General features: G+C 39.5%; 1 protein-coding gene across 2 annotated transcripts in view; it reads right to left on the bottom strand.

Moving 5' to 3' along the window:
- GPR158 (G protein-coupled receptor 158) overlaps positions 1 to 19,063 on the bottom strand; it is a 190,458-nt gene that overhangs the window by 18,253 nt on the left and 153,142 nt on the right. For both annotated transcript variants that reach the window (XM_077788579.1, XM_021533112.3), the window contains exon 7: positions 5,577 to 5,815. In XM_077788579.1, the coding sequence (XP_077644705.1) occupies positions 5,577 to 5,815 (239 nt within the window). The remainder of the gene's footprint in view (positions 1 to 5,576; positions 5,816 to 19,063) is intronic.

Genomic DNA, 19,063 nt, shown 5'->3' with positions numbered 1-19,063 from the left:
AGCTACCACAGCTAATCTATTTCTCTACCACACTTGACTACACTTTAAATCCCGTTTACTGAAGTGAAGTCAGCAATGGATCTGGAAGCGCAGCTCTTCCATCCGTTCATTCACTCAGGGTGCCAGCTGGAGCTGAGCATGCACCATTTTAAAACTGGAAAAAAACTGTGTCCTCAATTGCTCCTGTGCTGCCAGCCAACGCAATCTCTTTCTGCATCGCTGTGTCCAATCTCCCCACCTGGAGAGTTGTACCATGTCATAGGAGAAGCTTTTTCCTTCAGCTGAAAGGATTTTCATATATTTCAATGAACTGTGATTACAAGTCTTTAGTGTTGAGTTATTCCTAGCAAATTATAAATCACCAGAGGTTTATCTGTCTCCCACCATATCTCAGCATCATTTTAATTAGCTATGCACAGAAATAAAGAGAGCTATTTGTGGTAAAAGAATTGATGGTACCAGATCAGACTTTTTTTCCTCGCAGAACTTCCATGGCTTGTGGCTGTGAAGGCTGAGAGAGAAGAGTGGGGTCCTTGAGTTGGTGGGAGGCACAGCATACTTTGTCCCCACACCATCATGAGGCCTTGCAGGTCTACTCAAAGTGATGCAAGGGCCATGCAGACCATGGCATGTGGGTCCCATGGCTTCAGGGTGCCCTAGAGATGGCTTTTGCCAGCAGTGGAGAACATAACCACTGACTTGAGTGTGAGCAACAGACCTAGGAGCCCCACTGAACTAAACACATGCCAGTCTGAGGTCTCTAGGAGCTCCTCTCATTTCTGCACTTCTTTTAACCCTTATACTACAGCATTTTCTTACTTCCCCTGGAATTAAGGCTGTCCTGCCTCATGACTTCCATAGCTTGCTGTTGTTACTGAAGTCAGCTGGACACTTTTCTTGTCACTATGTGCCCCATCAACCTCTTCACTTGTGTGTGGATGAAAGAGGGAGAACTGGAGCAGATGAAAACCAACTGAGTATGGGGCCTCTTCTCTCATGTCTTAAAGAAGATGCAAGCAAATGCCAATGGCATCCAAGGTACTTAAAGTGTTGAAAAGATTTGGAGCAGTACCAGTAGTGGACTCCACCAAAAAGAGTGGTGCAAAGACAAGAGGAAGTCAGAATATTTTCCAGCCTCTCACAAACCACAGGGGACTTGCAGAAGCAACTAAATATGGCATTCACCAATACACAAACACATGGCCCAGGCAATACAAACATGGTTTCCCGAGCAGAAATATTTTGTAGAAATCATGCCTAAGTAAAGGGTATGGGATTTCCCTTACCATGTAACAGGTAACAAGAATAAGTAACATTAATGCAGAGGTTAATGCAACCCAAACTGCTAAACCTGGGGGTTCCAGCAGCACTCCCCATCTTTGGTGCTGTCCCTCATCCCCTTCCAGATTTACCTTATCCTAGAGATAAGTGCCATAAAACTGCACAGAGTGCTGGTGATGCAGACTGTGGAAGGACTGCTGAAGAGCTGTACAGGGTGGCAGGAGGAGTGGATTACAAGCAGAAAAGAGACAGAGCTGAAGGTACTTTGTAAAACACTGTTCTTTTTTCTATTTCTGCTGCAAACATTTTATACAACCCTGGCCTTATCACTTAAAATAAGCTTTTCACAAGTGATCACTATTTTTACATGATGTATTTTTTGAGTATCCAATGTGAGAAATGAAGCCAGATCCACACCAGTGCTGAATTCTAAGCATCTCCTGGCTGTGCTTTCCACAGAGGAGGCTATAAACAGTACTCTGAAAAAACAGTCCCTCAATGTCTCAAGACATACACTGAAAATGGATAATTTCAGCTTTAATCTTTGTACATTGATGCTAAGGGGAACATGTTTAAAAATGCCATTTGGAAATGAACAGTTCTTTATTCATTACATGCTCTGAACAACACACCCCAAATATGGCATATAGCCACATCAAATGGGCATAACAAAAAGAAATAATAATCACTCATTCACTGAATGCAGCAGAGGGCCTGTAGAAAATTTAATAAAAGTGTCTCATAAGGATGTATTACAATGTCCTAGCTCAAAACTGTACAGGCAATCTTGATGCCCAATTTGTCAGAGCCTGTCCTGGCACCTCATGCCCTCTTTAGATGCAAAGATTATGTATGTTAAATATCAACAAATGAACAGTGGTAGGGAGTTCTTCTGGGAACAATCCAAAAATACTAATTTTGTTCCTTTTCCTGGCTGAGAGCATGCAGTGATTATGAGGAAGTTTCATATTTTAAACTTTCCTGATGCCCAAGACCCAAAGCATGTCCTACACATGTGTGGGCCACAGCAGCAGCTCAGCGCAGTGGAGCGGCATTGTTCCTGCCAGCCAGAAATCAAACAGGTGCAGGGGAAATACATCTCCTTATATTTATATGTTTATATTTATATATTTAAATATAAATATAAATAAATACCTAAGATACCTGTCATTCACTTCTGGTTTAAATAAAAACTGAAAAACACACAGAGAATGTATGGGGGACTTTAGAAAGCTTGCCTATCCATTTGGGGAGAAACTGGCCCTCTTGAAGTCAGGAACATCCACCTGTCAACATTTCTCCTCTGCTTTTTGTATGTGCTTGTGCATGCATGTTGATCTCTCTGCCTGCCTTTGTCTCCTCCCTGGGGCTTTGTTCATTATTATATTGTCTCTTTTCCCAGTTTCTGGGAAGCTCTTCTATAACCTGGTATAATATTTGTTACACTTATAGGATGTTTTCCTCTCAGGATAAAGAATAGTAGTTTGATTTGTGATACTGCAAGCCCTTAGGTAGCAGAAGTTTATCACTTGGAGTTGTTTCTAAGTCAAAATCTGACTGTGACAGGTAGAGGTATAGAATATATTTAGGCCATAGGAAAAAGGCTTTGTGGGTGACTATTTTCAAGGCCTCAGGTCTTTCTTTGCAACCTCAGACTGTCAATCATGCCATGGCTTTTCAATGAGACAAATGCCCTGACCTTGAAAGGGATACAGAAACTACTTACACACAGGAAATAAAGGAATAAGGCAAGTAACAAACAAGCTACCCACAAGTATCCAACCCTAAGGAAAATACACAGTAATTTACAAACCCAAAGGAAAATACACAGTAGCTTACATTACATTATGTAGATAAAGTAAAATTTACTGAATGCTAATTTTTCTCATCAGCATATCACAGAGTACAGAGGCAATACTAGAAACAGTGATAGCCATTGTGTATAAGTCCCTACATCTCTCACAGAGACCATCCTCTTAGACTTAATGGAAATGTAAATATAAAACATTCACTGTAATAAAAGTCTCCGGAGATAGAGTCTAAGTAGCATGATTAGTATGGGAAATGCTTCATAAATCCCAATTCCAATAATCTCTAGTAGCATAAAGGATTCATCTCATTATAACTTTCTAGCAGAGCCTTGTTAATTCTCACTTCACTAATCTGTGACCTTGAAAATTTCCTGTCTGCATTTCAGTGAAGTGTTGACAGCCAAGTGAAATAGGGAAGTATTCCAGCAAGGGCTACAAGTGACAGAATATATTGCAAAACACTCACTAGATTTATATAAAATAATGTGCCTGAAAAAATTAAATTAAATAACAAGTCTTTAATAAATTACCATCAACCACTTTTATTTTAGCATTTGAAATCAAATAGCAAATCTTTTTACTTACTTATAATTTATTACATATTATATTTTGCAAGGTTGCTGCCATAGGAATAAAAGGAATTCTGTGCTAAGGATATTACTTCTGACACATTTCTGAGATGAACTATTTTAAGTTTGGGACTAGTTCCTATGGATTAAGATTTTCAGTCTGCTATTAGCAATAAAACTCTTGAACTCACATGCACACACAGATACACACATATAAATATATATATAGACCTCACAAGTTATCACAGTATTGTAGGTGTACATCTCCTGGTACCAATAATAGGACTGGATAGTTTACTGAAGAGTTGCATAATTCTGTTTATGGGGTAGTGTGGATAAGAAGACAAATTGACTGAACAAAAGAAATTCTGCCCTATTTTCCAGGCTTGAGAGCTCACTTTGCTTCTGCTACCCCTGAGCGTATTTTGAAACACATTAAAAACTCTTCTAAATGTAAATATACCTTAAAAAGCAATCCTTGCTTTTTTTCAAAACTTGGCAGATACCAACTTACATGATTTTTTTGCCAAAATATATGATTGATCAGAATTGGGTCTTAAGATCTGAATTATTAATCCCTACACCACCAGAATTATAAACCCCAGAGACTAAAAACATTTGTCGCCATTAGGCAAAAGCCACCACTATCAAAATATTAATAAAACTACACTGTCAAATGCACCAAAATTTTTATCCAAAATGGGTTAGTGCAGATGACATCAAGTGTTTCACATTTAATTCTTTTTTGTTAATTTTATGACATCTCTGGCAATGCTACTATTCCATTACTGCAAAAAGAACCAAAAAGGACCCAAACTGAGAAACATTTTAAAACATGCTCCTTTCTACTCTTTTCTGCATGGTTTACTAGTGAGCATATTGACAGATGGGGTACCCCTGTGCCTGACTGCCTCTGAGATCTTACAGAAAGGTGAGGAAAGCAGAGGACAGGGACACCTTGGAGCCATGGCAGCTCCTCTGTGAATCTGGCAGCAGTGTTTTGTCATACACTGACTTTCTGTATGCCAGACTCAGAGAAAACACTTCTGTCCATCTCATCTGCACTCTCATGTGGAGAAGCCACCATTACCTCTCCCTAATCCTCAGTAGCAGAGCTCTGTTGATGGGATGTCCATGAGAGACATAGGGAAAGGGAAGAAAAGTAGGAATTTATTTAATATTTCAAAACACTATAGTATTTGAGACAGTGGGTGGCCAGCCTGGGCTGTACAAGCAACACTGGCTCAAGGTGGAAGCACTGTGTGGGAGAAAGCACATCACACTGTTTCGCTGAACCCTGGCACAGGAACCCACTGCTTCTTACAGACTTAAGGAAACAATAATTAATCCTTTCTAGCTTTATACGGCTTCTGCAGGGTGTCATTATTACTCCTGCCTATTCCATGCACTGAAAGCACATCTAACAAATACATCAAGTTGGTGCATTTGATGTTCATTCCCTATTCCCTGTATTTTGATACCAATTTCTGTAAGGTTATGAATGAGTGGTGTTGGAATTTCTTTCCCTCCTCACACAAGAACTCTGGCCAGTTCTGTGGTGCAAAACCTTCATTAAATTAGTCACAATTTCTCACTTCAACAGTAGGAAACCATTGAAAAGCTCCAATAGTAGAAGAGCTACTCCTTCCTACTGCCTTCAAAGGTGAAATGTCTTGAGCACCCATCATTTTGCTACTACAATCCAAGTTACAAACCTTTGAAAGTCATTGAAGTGTTACCATATTTTGTTTTACTTCTCAGCCCATTTAAAAAACCTATATGCTGATATTTTACTGCTGTACTTCTCACATATTAGGCAGACTGACAAAACTTTAGGATATTCTAAAAGAAGAAAAATTAAAAGGCAACCAAGCTTTATTATAGAAATTAAAGACAAGCTAGAAAATTAACCTACCAACAGCCATCATGTAATCCCAGCGGTCTATGAGGCACATATTGAAGATCAGATGGTCAGATGTTTGCCCTTGACCAATGAGTGGAATGTTTCTCTCCAAATTTTGGGTTATTGCAGAAGTCCAGCCAATGAGAAACCAAAAGACTACCAGAAGAATAACAGACAGCATCCTCATCACTCTCCCACCTGTCATATATGGAATACGCTGAGCCGTTCGGGACAGGAATACCTTCAAAACCCTGAAAAATTCAGACAGTGCAGAATTGAGAAGAGCAGTAGTAGTGTCATAGGAATTAGACTTTCATTTTATTTCAGTACCAGATTATTTAAAAAACAAATCAACAGTCTTTACTGAGAGTACGTACATGAATGAAGTTTGGAACATTATTACTTTCATAGTAATCATATTTAAATGGAACTGATTGCTGCCCAGAGAATGTTACGTAGCAATAATAGAAAATATTAGCTATGCTTATGTTAGAGACACATTTACAGGCTGTCTTGTCAAGCTGTTTTGTACATTCCATCTCCCAGTGGAAGATTTCTGTTTTTGAAAGATGAAAGGTCATTCCATAAACAAGCAACCATGTATGTGAGATTTTATTCTGCTTTGATGCTGTCTGCTCATCAGCAATCCTGCTATTTCTGAAGAACAAATTAACACTTAGATTTTTTTTCCCACTGAGTTTGGTGCTGCTGAGACAATAAGCTACTCATTGTAGAAATAACTATAGAAGGCACTTTGCTAATTAAATGGGGTTTGATTTGTTTAGAGGCAACAACATGTTTTTTGAGCTAGGACAGAGCCAACATAAGAAAAGCCACACCACACATCAGCACTTATATAACAGCTATTGAATGAACATGTAACACCTTAAAAATAATTGCACTTACTATCAGGATAAATTTATTCCCACAAGAACTGTTCAAGGAAATAGCACCTGCATTTTCTATTCATCACCACCCACTAATGCAGAAAAAGTTCCTCTTAGGAGCATGAGAACAACCAAAATTTGAGGAAATCCCCTTGGGAAGAAGGAGTAGTTTGATTCTTCATGTAGCACAAAATATCTCTCTGCGCTGCCTGCACCATGGGATCTGCCAGAAGCATCTTCTGGGAGCACTGCAGTGCTCTTGCCTTGGCCCTGCTAAGCTAACAAGGATGAGCACTGAGGAAAGGCTGTCATGGAAGTTTTTATGTACTTTGACTGTTAGAAGCAGAAGAGCTGAAGTTTAAAGGCTATTTTAGACACTGGGGTGAGAACAGAATTCAACTGTTTCAGTGATTTTGTCCTCAAAACCACAGTGGTTCCTGACTCCTGAGCATGAGCATATATATGAAGAGACAAATTATCATTGAGGTTTCAGTATCATGATTATTTTTTTCCTAAAGTTTATTTATTAAATGCCCTTGTCAGCTCTTAAATTATTTCAGTGTACCAAGCATCAAGCCACCTCCCAAGGTCAACAACCAGGCCTGCCTTTCCAGCAATACAAAACCACACTTCAGATTAACATTTATGCTTATATTTTTCTGACAAAAGGCAGAAGCAGTGCTGCCTCTCAAACAACTTATAGAGCAGTGTCTTAAAGGCAGAAGCACAAAAGGTTTTCTACATCCATAACAATGAATCAGCATTTGCCTACAAACACAGCCTTCACAGTATGCATTAGGTGAAGTCAGAGATCTGAATATGTTCAACATTATTCAGCTGTTTCCCTCCCAACAGTCACTCCACAGGGAGTCACAGTTTTTGATCTTCCCATGTTTGATAGATGTTCTGCTCTCCCTTTACAGATGCTAAGTGCTTTATGTTGGAAGCAGACTCCCAAAGACTTCATCCAGGAGAGACAGAAAACTCTACAGATGCAAGGCAGGCTACTTCCCTCTGCATTGCTCAGCCACAGCACTACTGTTTCAGGGCAGCACTGGTGAACCCTCATTTTCTAAACACTAAATTCCTGATTTTTTTCTAAAATCTGGAAGCAAAGGCTTCCCTTCTCCCCGTTGTGAATGCTGGTCAATAGTTAGCTTCTCCAAAGGGAAGAAAAATGTATTATTTTTGTAATGAACTGGAAAATTTCACAGCTATAGTTTGTCATTTGAGAAAAATCTCATCACACATTTTTATGAATGTTGACTTATTAGAGAAATCACACAAACCAGCTGAGAACTATTAGAAACTTTTTGTATTTTGTCTCCAAATTAAATTCTTGATGAGTCTGCTGAAAGTCAACATGTGAGCCTATTTTGGGCATAATAAGGCAGAACCCATTAGATTTTTTTTCATTACTAGTTCATTAACTGCTGCCTGTGAGACAGCTTTCTAAGGGAGAGGTGTGGGCTGCTGTTACATTACTTACCTAAGCACAATGAAACAAATAATACTTTGCAATACAGCAATCAAACTCTCTCCAATTTAGATCAAATCACATTTCCTTTTTTGCCCTCTTTTTCACAAAAATAAACATCCCCCACCACAATAATTTCTATCTTGGACTCGTAGGCTTACATGTAAGCCAACCTTTATGCTTATTTTTTCAAACATACTTTTTCTGAAAAGCTGTGAAGAAAGTTGCATTAGATCAGTAATGTTGCAAATCTCCTTTTCAGAGGTTGTGGTATAAAAGCAGTCAAGCAGAACACAAGCTCCCAAGTTGCAATTTCCTCTTTCTCCTGCCACAATGAATCCAGAAGCCTCATTGCTCACCACCTCAACACTGACTTACATGCTCTGTCTGCTCTCATCTTCTATGTATTATTGAACATGTATCAAAGCAGAGACAACTGCCCAGGAGTTGCTCTCCCAAGAGCACACCATCTCACCAGACTGGAGGGTCATTATCTTTCCTGTACCTCTGACTCATGCAATCAAAGTTCACTGTAAAAAAGTTGAATTGCTGTAGTATGAGACCAGACTGCCTCAGCAACCACAGGGTGTTTGATTACTGGTACCTGGGTCATCCCTGGCACTGAAGCCAACTGGCAGAGAAAATACTATTATTCTCAGCATTACAATTCAGCAGGACAGAGGATGGAGTCCCAGTGCCCAGGAATGTTCTCAGATGATACTTAATTTATGAATATAGATGTAAGAGATTCAAGTTCCTGAGCAAATTAAAGTTTAATTATGAGTATCAAGTAAGACAAACCGGAGAGACTCCTCCTTCTGCCCTATCTACAGCCAAAATTACTGGCAGTGCCAGTCAGTGCTCTGGTAGAAGCTCAGGGGTCTGTTTGAGACATATGGTCTCTGATCTAAATGAAGAGAGCCATATTCCTCAGCACCTTCCAGCTATACTCCTACCTAAAACCACTCAGCATCTGCAATTCACTTTTCTGCACTGTTGTTGGATAATTGAACAATCATTTCCAGTGACATGTCATCAGCTCTGTTTACAGGCAGATCAGACAGAACAGTGCAATGTGTTTTACCTGCTTTTCTGGAAGACACAGCTGCCTTCAAGCAATGCTTTGACTCGCAGACAGCTACAGCCAGGATTAAAGCTGATATGCAATAGCCATCCCTTTTACAGAGTAAACAGAAGGTGCAGTTCAGGCTGAATGAGCTGTCTGGAGACCACAGCACATAATCCCAACTCTGCTGGCTGCACCATCAAGTCTAGGGAGAATTAAGCTACATGGTCTGAGGATTTTCTTTGGGGTGCTTGGCTCCATATAAATGGAGAAGGGGAAGGCTTGGCTGCAAACACTGAGAGCCAAGGGAAGCTCAGCAGCTGGGAAGGGAAGTGATGCTGCAAGAGGACTGGCTGGGATCACCAGCTTGGAAATATCAAGTGAAACATATGGCTGCTCCTGTAGTTATGAGCAGATGTAATGTGTAACCTTAGAAAAGAAATAAAATCATATTAAATTGTCATGTCATATCAACAAAAAGATGGCCCCCAAACTACCACTGACTGCATAAACAGCAGGAACTACAGGTGAGGGATCCTGCTTTGACAGCAATGACCTGGCACAGTTTGTTTATTTTTTATTTCTAGCATCTGTCATTTTGTGACTCAACTGAGTCATTCTGTCAAACTGCTCTGTTCCAGACTAGTGTTTTTTATTATGATACAAAAGTTACATCAGAAAGATAATGGGTCAAGCCCTTTGGAAGTATATTGCCCTCCTACAGCACAGGAATTTTGTCTTAACCTACTTTTCTGGACTAACACTGAATATGCCACTAGTTACTTTGAGTTAGTAAACTGATGTGATTCTACTAAAAGTGAAAAGGTACCAGTGGGACATGTATGGCACCATGTCAATACAAAAGAGTACCTACACTTCACACTTGACACACAGACACATACACATATACCGAGTGCAGGTGTCATTTCCACATCAGGAAAGATGACTGAATAAAGAGTATCAACACTTAAGGCCCAAAACTTCAAGAATTATATTTAGATAGACTCATACCATGAGTTACTGGCTCTCACTGGAAAGAATAAAACCCAACTGAGAAATGAGCAGCTTTCTAAACAACTTCCCAGCTGAAAGTGTCCAAATTAGTCATTGTCTGCTTCCCAAGTGATTTCTCAAGACCTCAGCACAGAACAAACTCAAAGTGCACCGCTGAAGAGAATAGTCTTATGGGATGATCTTTTCCTTTATTGATTCTGACCACACTGAACCTGAGCAAACCTGGACTGAGAGGCAGGCCAGGTCAACAGCAGGGCAAGATCCGCATCATATGCATCATGTCCTGTCCAGTGAAAATATACAACAACTGGAAAAATAAGTTTTGGCAATTATGTGGGTGTATGGATACTTCTGAGAGTCCCCATCTTGTGTGTAGCCAGCAAACTTGGCCACATATCACTGACAGCCATCAATTTATCTCAGTTTATCTCAATTCCTTCACACTACTCATGCAACACCTTACAGTATAAATATGAAATCTCCCACATTTTTTGGAAAAGAATTTCATAATAGCAAATACATGTCAAGAACACTGCCATGAAAGACAATAAATGCTTAGAAGAATTGACTAACCCATCCAAATGCACTGGCTTTGTAGTGGGTAACAGAGCACAAGTATGTCTTTGTGGCCAAGAATGCCATTGGTGTCCTGGGGTGCATTAGGAAGAGCCTGCCAGTGGGTTGAGGGAGGTGATCCTGCCCCTCTGCTCAGCCCTGGTGAGGCCACATCTGGAGTGCCATGTCCAGTTCTGAGCTCCTCAGATAAGAGACGCATGGGGCTCTGGGAGTGGGTCCAGCTGAGGTTTCCAAAGATGATTGAGGGACTGGAGCAACTCTTTTATGAGGAAAGGATGAGGGAGCTGGGCCTGTTCAGCCTTAAAAAGAGATGACTGAGAAGGGGCCTCATCAGTGTCTGTCAGTATCTGAAGGGAGGGTGTCAAGAGGATGGATCCAGGCTCTCCTCAGTAGTGCCAAGCAATAGGACAAGAGGCAACTGATGCAACTGATGAGGCAACTGATAAGGACAAGAGCAGAAACTCATGGCCAGAAGTTCCACCTGAATAGAAAGAAGAAATTCTTCACTGTGCACGTGGTCACACTGGAACAGGTTGCCCAGAGAGGCTGTGGAGTTTTCCTCACTGGAAATATCCAAGAACCATCCGGATGCAATCCTGTGCAATGTGCCCAGGGATGACCCTGCTTGAGCAGGGAGGCTGAACCAGATGACCGCTGTGGTCCCTTCCAACCTGACCCACTCTGTGATTCTGTGAAGGCTGGTCTGCACACTGAGGCCACTAATGGTATCATAGACTTGCTCCATAGTTACAAGGTAAAGTACAGGTACCAATAGTACTGGAAACGGGGAGGGAGATCATGCTGCAGAATTGTTTCCCCTGTACTGGAGGTGTACCTGACTTCAAATCCTTACCTGGAGGTCTGTGTTCAATAAATGACAATATTAATATGTGAGGGTATCTTAACAGTACAATGAAACTTCCCAATCAGACAATTTTGTGCATTGATTAATGAGAGAAGCAGTGCTATTTCTGAAACATTTTCAGCAATGTTTCTGCTGCAGAAACATTTTCTGCGACAAATTGTATTTCTCTTCAAAAATGTGATTTTGAAAGTAGAGTTTCCTTCACATCTTCCCTAGAGTTTTACAGTGATTTGCTATTGTGGAAAATTAATGCAATACAAATTTATAATGTATGGCTAGAATAACAAGCTGCGAAGATGTATTTTACCTCAGTGCCTGGTAAAATCTACCTCTAGTAAGCAAAGAGACATGTCATGCTTAATGCTAACCTACTCTGCACAGTGGTTTTCTAGATTATTAGTTTAAATGCTACACATATAAAGGTAAACCTACAGTGCTTGAATCAAAGTTCCCTTTCTGGATAAACACTGACAGAATTTCCAGGAGTTTGAGCAGACTGAGGAAGGTGGGAGGGAAACCACATGCAGTTCAAGGAAAGGCTCTGCAGACTGGGAGGCTTCAGGACAACAAGAGATTTCCCACTGCAATCAGAACCACTCACTCACTCACTCCCATGTAATCAGCACTGGACTAACATTTTCTTGCATATTTAATAATATAGAAAAGGTCTAAAAATATTATTTGCTTTGATGAAAGTTTATTCATTTGAAGTAGCTTTTGTCTGCCAATCTGTAGGCTAAGCCAATCTGTAGTGAGCAAACAATGTTATTTCTTTAAGCATAGCCAAGAATTGTGACATTTTTCATGCTATTCATAGGTTTTATTTTCTCCTTTCACCTACAGGTCTAAATTCCCATCTGAGAAAAGCTCAATTTCCTGGTGGATTGTAGAACAAAAAGCTTTCTCTGCCTGCAGGCAGTTCCAAGAACTGCAGCTGGAGTCTTTTGACAGACCAGCCGAGCTTTGCTTTTCTGCAGTGCCTCCTTGCTCCCCAGCTCACTGCCCTGCTGCCTGCATCTGTTCCAGCTGCCTCCCAGCTCCCATTGCAGGAGATATTGAGGCTCCTGCCTGTGTATGTTTGTGTTGCTTTTTGAAGAGCAATATCACCATATCATCCAGATAGGTCTCATCAGAAATGGCCACTCCTCACAGGATTTGCCATCCTGAATGTGTGCTGATGGATGTATTAAGCACTGGGGAGTTGAGAGGTAAGAAGGCTCAACAAGGGGACTTTCCATGTCACGTAACTAGGTTTCAGTGATGCAGACCAAGTCTCCTTATTTATTAAATCCTCATCTGCTTTGTGCTAATTATCTCTTCTAATAAACCACTTACTGCACTAATACCCCCACGAATCCTGCTGAGATTAGCAGAACTACAGAGTGCCAGTGAAATGTCTGACACACCACTGTCAAACTCTGGTGAGACAGAGCTGCTACAGAGCATACTGTAAACCAATAAATAAAAAGCCGACTAATCTGTCCCCAGACAGCTAGCAGTGACATATCACACAGTGATTTGGTTTGGAAGGGACCTTAGAGATTTTCTCATTCCACCCTGGTGACATGGGCAGGGACATTTTCCACTAGACCAGGTTGCTGAAAGCCCCATCCAAGCTTGAACACTTTAATGTCTCCTCTTTGTCAACTACTTGGGCATAAGGTTACATCACTTTTAGATGCCTAGTTACATCACTTCTAGATGCCTAAAGTTCTGAAAATCTCAGGTCCTTGGGATAGGCATAAAGCCATCTCTTTCCAAAGTCTGCTATTGAATGGTTAACATAACAATGTCAATACTTTCCTCCTGACAGATATGTTTAAATAACCACATCCCTCACTCAGTGAAAAATGAGGTCAGCTCCTCAGACAATTTTCTCCATAAGCAAACCAATCTTGTTGAAGTCTTTCCTTTATTCAGATTTGTAGTGATTTTGTGACAAAAACTTTACTTCAGAGATCCTCAAGACTCCTGCCACTAGTAGTTTGGTCTAAAAATTCAGCCTATATAAGGTCTGGCTAAGTTAATTGCTTGCTTTTTAAAATTCATCAGGTGGTTATTATCTTTTTTGCAAATCAAAAGCCATTGAGTTCTTTACCCTTATCAAAGATTTTCAGAAGAGGCAGTACAAAAGATCTCAAGGTCAATATTTATCAGGAAGCTTACACTGTGAAAACAGATGCAAAAACTGCCTCCTGGTAATCTTTTCCTACAGCAGATCAAGAACATTTTCAAGGCTTTCATTCTAAAATTTCCTTCATAGACTATTGTGGAGTTGAATGTACAAAAGGCACCTCCCCTTGTGAACCTGGCTCACAATGTTTCATTTAACAAAGGCTGATGAGTAAAACCAGCTGGGATGAAAAATTCCCCTCATAGTTAGTGCTGCTCTATCTAACACTGCTCCTCTACCACTGAAAATATTCAGACAATTTCAATAACCTTTTCAATTTTCAGAGGCATTTTTATACCATCATCAATAAGGTAGGTAGGCAAAACTTCATGCCAAAGCTTGCACTTTTGTTCTTAATGTAGTCATACTACAAACAGGGAAAGTCTTGAAATGGATAAAACCCGAATCAAAACCCAAGTAAATTGGAGAGTGGCTTTTTATATTGATGTAGACAGATCATGGTGCTAATAACACCAAGGATGGGGTTTCGTCCCCTCATGGGCCATTCACTTGAGAACTGGACTTGATTATCCTTGGGGGGTCCCTTCCAGCTGAGAATGTTCTGTGATTTTATTTCATTTCTTCTACTCCTTAGGTTCACTGGCAAGCATTGTACTTCTGATCAGAGAATGATAAACCCCACTTTAAAAAGGCAGTACTTTTCCAGCATTTTTAATGTGGCCAGAAAACCAAAACACCTCACTCCTTTTAAGCTAACGATGATAAATATTCTGGTCCATTTGCATGATGTGAAAAGTTGCCTCTTTAATAAAGATGTAGCAATCCACTGCAGCTGTCCTATGTTTTTCACCACTCCTATAAACGTATTAGAATAATGTATTCAGGTACTATACAAGAAGAACCAAAGGCTTTTCACTGGATCAAAAAATAGTGAATAAAAATTTACTGGACTTGAGTGAATTATAATTCACTCTGCTAGCAGTCATTTATTCTGGACTGAACCATAGCATATTTACAGATCACTATATTTTGTTTTTTGAGAACAGCACTAAACATTAGTCAGCAGCTGAAGGAAAACAATCATAATTTCACAGATAAATTTTTTGTTTTCATGTTCACAGATAGATACCATGTTGTTTTACCCTTTGTATCAGTGGTAGGCACATTCTTATCTCTTTCAGGATTTTTCATAGAGGAGCACAGAGGAAAGAAAGAGAAAACAATTTCTATTTCTGTTCCTTGTTTTTCCCATGTGGAATGTGCTTGGAGAATTGTTTACCTGGGGTGATTGCTTGATTGGATTCTGGTGAGGATTGTTTGAGCTTGATGGCCAATCCAAAGCACCTGCGACTGGACTCTCACGGGAGGGCCAGGAGTTGTGAGTTAGTTAGATTTGGTAGTTAGAAAAAGTCAGTTTGTAGATTTAGTATCTCCTTTAAATAGTATGTTAATATATTATTGTATACTTATAATAAAGAAATGAGTCAGCCTTCTGAACTGGAGTCAGACCTAATTTCTTCCCACTGGATTCACCTGCATTTACAATATGTGTCCTACTTCACTGGTGGTTAATGTGATACTGTAACTGTTAGTTTGGGTGTACTACATTGTGGATTTGAACAAGATAAAAAGCTTTCACTAAAAGTATCTCCTCCTTTACTTATTTTTAGTCCTAATTACATAGCAAGTTTCTACACCAAAGCAGAATAAAATGAAATGTGCTGCTATGTGATCTCTTTTGTCTTACTAGCTGTTTTAACAAAATTAAAAACTATTTAGTAGTTTTCTAATAATATCACACAACCATGCTACTGAATTTTCTAGAGCAGCATCTGAGATCCTGCAGCTTGCAGGGCAGATACAGCTCTTCATTCCACCAAGGTTGACAGGTCATGGCTGACATCCCTGGGATGTCATTAATGCATTAATCCCCATTAATGCACAGAACAGTACAGGCATGGTCTCCACATCCCCAGCAAGGAGAAGCTTCCCAACCCTGCTCTGAAGGAACAAATACATTGATGCACAAGATCTAACCACAGAGTTTGTATTTGGATTTGTCATCACAGAAGCTAATGATTTTTTTTAATATTCCAATTGCAGGAGATGAAAAGCAGGAAAATTTATTTCTCCTTGGAAGTCAGTTTGTGTTTCTTTTATAAAGCTTCTCAGGATTATGAGATTTTCTTGTGGATCTTCAAAATCCATGTGATGTCTGGCATTATCTATATTTGTAAGACATTAAAGATACAACTTTTTAGGAAACAATGGGCTCAGTAGATTTCTCTGCTGGAAGTGCTTTTTCTCTGTTTATCTACAGACTACTGAGCAAGCTCAGATCTGGGAGACAGCAGCAAGTAACAGTAGGAGCCCTGGAGCAGATGCAGGAATCTGGAAACAAAATTCCAAAAGAAACTGAGAAGATTGTGGAGAATATGATGCAATTTCAAAATTCATGAAGCCAGATCAATTCAAGACCACCCTGCAAGAGCACAGCACACAAATCAAGAATTAGGCACAAGCACTGCTACTTCTGTTCTGATGCATCTCATTGCTTTGAGGTTTTCCATTATAAAAATGACTCAATCACCTGATTGAGTCATTAATCATATTTTTGGAGTTTTCTCTTTGTCTTTTCAGAGGAGGATCCTGCAGGAGCAGCTGCACACAGTGCAAAGGTGTCGCTGACTGTGAGTTCAGCTGCAATTCCAGAGGATGTTCAAGAGAAGTATTTTTCAAAATAAACTGGTTTAAGTCTACTGCATTTTAAAAAATCCACTAAAAAGAAAAAGACTAGGAAAAGAACTGTATCTGTGAAGCACTGACTAAAGCACCATACACAAAAACTTTTTGCACTAAACGGTCTCCTCACAGATTTTCTTGCAAGCACTTACTTCCTTTTCTGCTGTGCAATGTGGTTCTTGCACACTACTTTAAAATGGCAATTCATTATTAAAGATGCAGGAAGCAAACATCAGCAGTCAAAGGGACAGGAGCCTGTCTTGTCCTTATATACCACAACAAGCCACCATTTTTATGCCCTTTTATCTTTTGGAGTGTGTTTTTGTCCTTTCACTTCTGTCAGAGTGCTTCAGTGCTGGAAGTTACTGTGAACTGGCTAAATTGCTTCCATTTTGAATGACCAGAAGCATGTACATCTTTAAATATCCAAATGAAGCCATCTAAATTTCACTTTTTAAACACATTTTCCTACTACTCTTATCACTTCATTGATAATTGTAAATATGCATTTCTTTTGAACCATGAGGACAAAGGAGGAGGATACACTGAAAGGTCCAGTCTTTGATGAGTTGTGCTCTCAGGTAGATACTTTCATTGCCATGCCAGACAATTAAACAGCTCAGATGTAGCAGAAAGAACTTGTCTTGACTATTTTATTTCCTTTAGGTGTGAGAAAGAGTAATAATCACACCCACTGGATACAATCCTTCCCTCAGATCCACAGTGCAGACTGCTGGATTGCTGTATTGCCAGCACCCTTATTATATGACGCTAAATTGACAGGAGTTAATGAAATGTAGTACAGAAAGACATGTAACTGCATTATTTAGTTATAATATTTTTTGCTAGTTTTGTGCCCATTTTAATGAAACAAATGCTTGCCAATTTATAATGTGATTGACAGGCAGCAGTGTTTTGTATCAATTCTACTGCAAAAGAAGCTCCTTATCAGCATTGTGTTCTCCTGCCACTTGTGGAATAAATATTAACTTTATCTTGTGGTTGTGCTTGCAGGTATCATGGCTAAGGCCTTCATGCATATTTGAAAGGAAAGTTTATTCTTCAGCTTGCCTGCAAAAGATAAGATTCAAACCACTTTTATAAAAGATAAAATCAGGAACATCTCCACCTCTCACAAGATATAGCAGTGTTAACCAGTAGAAACTGAAACCATAAACAATGTTAATTTCATTGAATAAAATTTCCATGTTATAAAATATTGTTATTGTTAAAATATTCCTCTGTAAATGTGCACCTGGAATAGCTTACGTGGAACGGAGTCAAAATGCTGTCAAGTCAAAATGCCACATCAGGCATCTGGGGAGTTAGTACATCTCTTGTTCACTAACTCACAGGACAGTCAAGGCTGGAAGAAAGAAATTGAGAAATTCTCTGACACAACCCTGATCCAAGCCACATCAATGACAGCAGGTTACTGAGGACCCTGTACAGTTGGGGTGTGATTTAACAGACTATGTCCAGCATCTCCTACGGAGGGGAAAGCAAGAGACCAGTTGCTGGCATGGAGGAGTAGTGACTCTGTAGAAGAGAAAATCTAACATGAACTTAAATAGTAAAGGTTTCCACGGAAGCTTCATGTCTTTCACTGCAAGTTCCAGGATCTCAGGAGATATTTAACATGAAGGAACAACATCATACAAAAATATGTCTCTTATCTATCAATAAAGAGGTGCAGATATGTCTATTAGAGGCTACAGTACTACTACAGAGCTCCCCTTGCTTTGCTAGTTATCTTGTTTTATATTCTCTGCTCTCAAAAGCAACAATGACAAAGGTTCCAAGCCTTCATTACTTCAAACTCCTGTCTTTTCTTCTAAATACAGATGATGCAGAGGACAAACAGACATTAGTTCATAACCAAGCTGAGAGTCACATGAATTTCCTGACAAATTGCTGAACTTGTTTCCTTCACAAAGAAAATTTAGGGAAAAAAAAAATCTACCGTAAAGGTAAGCAGACCAAAATAGAATTTTTTAGGTACTTTAGTATGCCAAATACCTCTCCTGATGGAAGAAAAAGTGCCTGTGTAAGAAAATGAATATCAGTTTGTGCAAGACAGTTTCTCAGCTAAAGTAGAAAACAAATTCTGGTCAGAACAAAGTCAAATACAGAAGAAAGAGAAGAATGCACTTCTTCAGTTTATAATACCATAGTAACAAAACAAATAACTAGAAAATCTAGCAGTCAAAAAGCCCCAGTTGTATAAAACTGACACCTGATAAAATTCATTCCTATGGATTCCTATGCTCAGATTAGCTTCAGCTTGATATGTGCAAGCAGCACGGTACACAGCAGTACAAAAGAACACCATTTTGGCATATAAAATAAAACATACAAAAGAAATGCATATATAATAAGTGTAAAGAATAGTAGTCTGGAATTATTGCATAGTGTCAGCAATATCTGAGGAAAATTAATTCTTTAATAAGCTTCCATGACCTATTGCCACATAAATGCTCAATCAACTATGTTTACTCTCAGTATGTGTAGCAATCAGAAAAAAATGCAAATTAGGTTTATCATGAGTACTTCTGAGGAAGCTACGGTTTCTTGGAAACTGGTTTCCAAATGTCTGTCTGAATTTAAAATTTGTGAAAATAATTAATGTCTTGATAATTACTTGCTGGGCAAGAACAATCCCATGCAGCAGCACATTCTGGGGCCATCTGGCTGGAAAGCAGCTTTGCAGAGGATGACCTGGGGATCCTGGTGGACAT

The sequence above is a fragment of the Lonchura striata genome, chromosome 1 (assembly GCF_046129695.1).
Source record: "Lonchura striata isolate bLonStr1 chromosome 1, bLonStr1.mat, whole genome shotgun sequence".
Taxonomy (NCBI): Eukaryota; Metazoa; Chordata; class Aves; order Passeriformes; family Estrildidae; genus Lonchura; species Lonchura striata.
The sequence above is the reverse complement of the archived record's forward strand: the minus strand, read 5'-3'. Positions and strand labels throughout refer to the sequence as shown.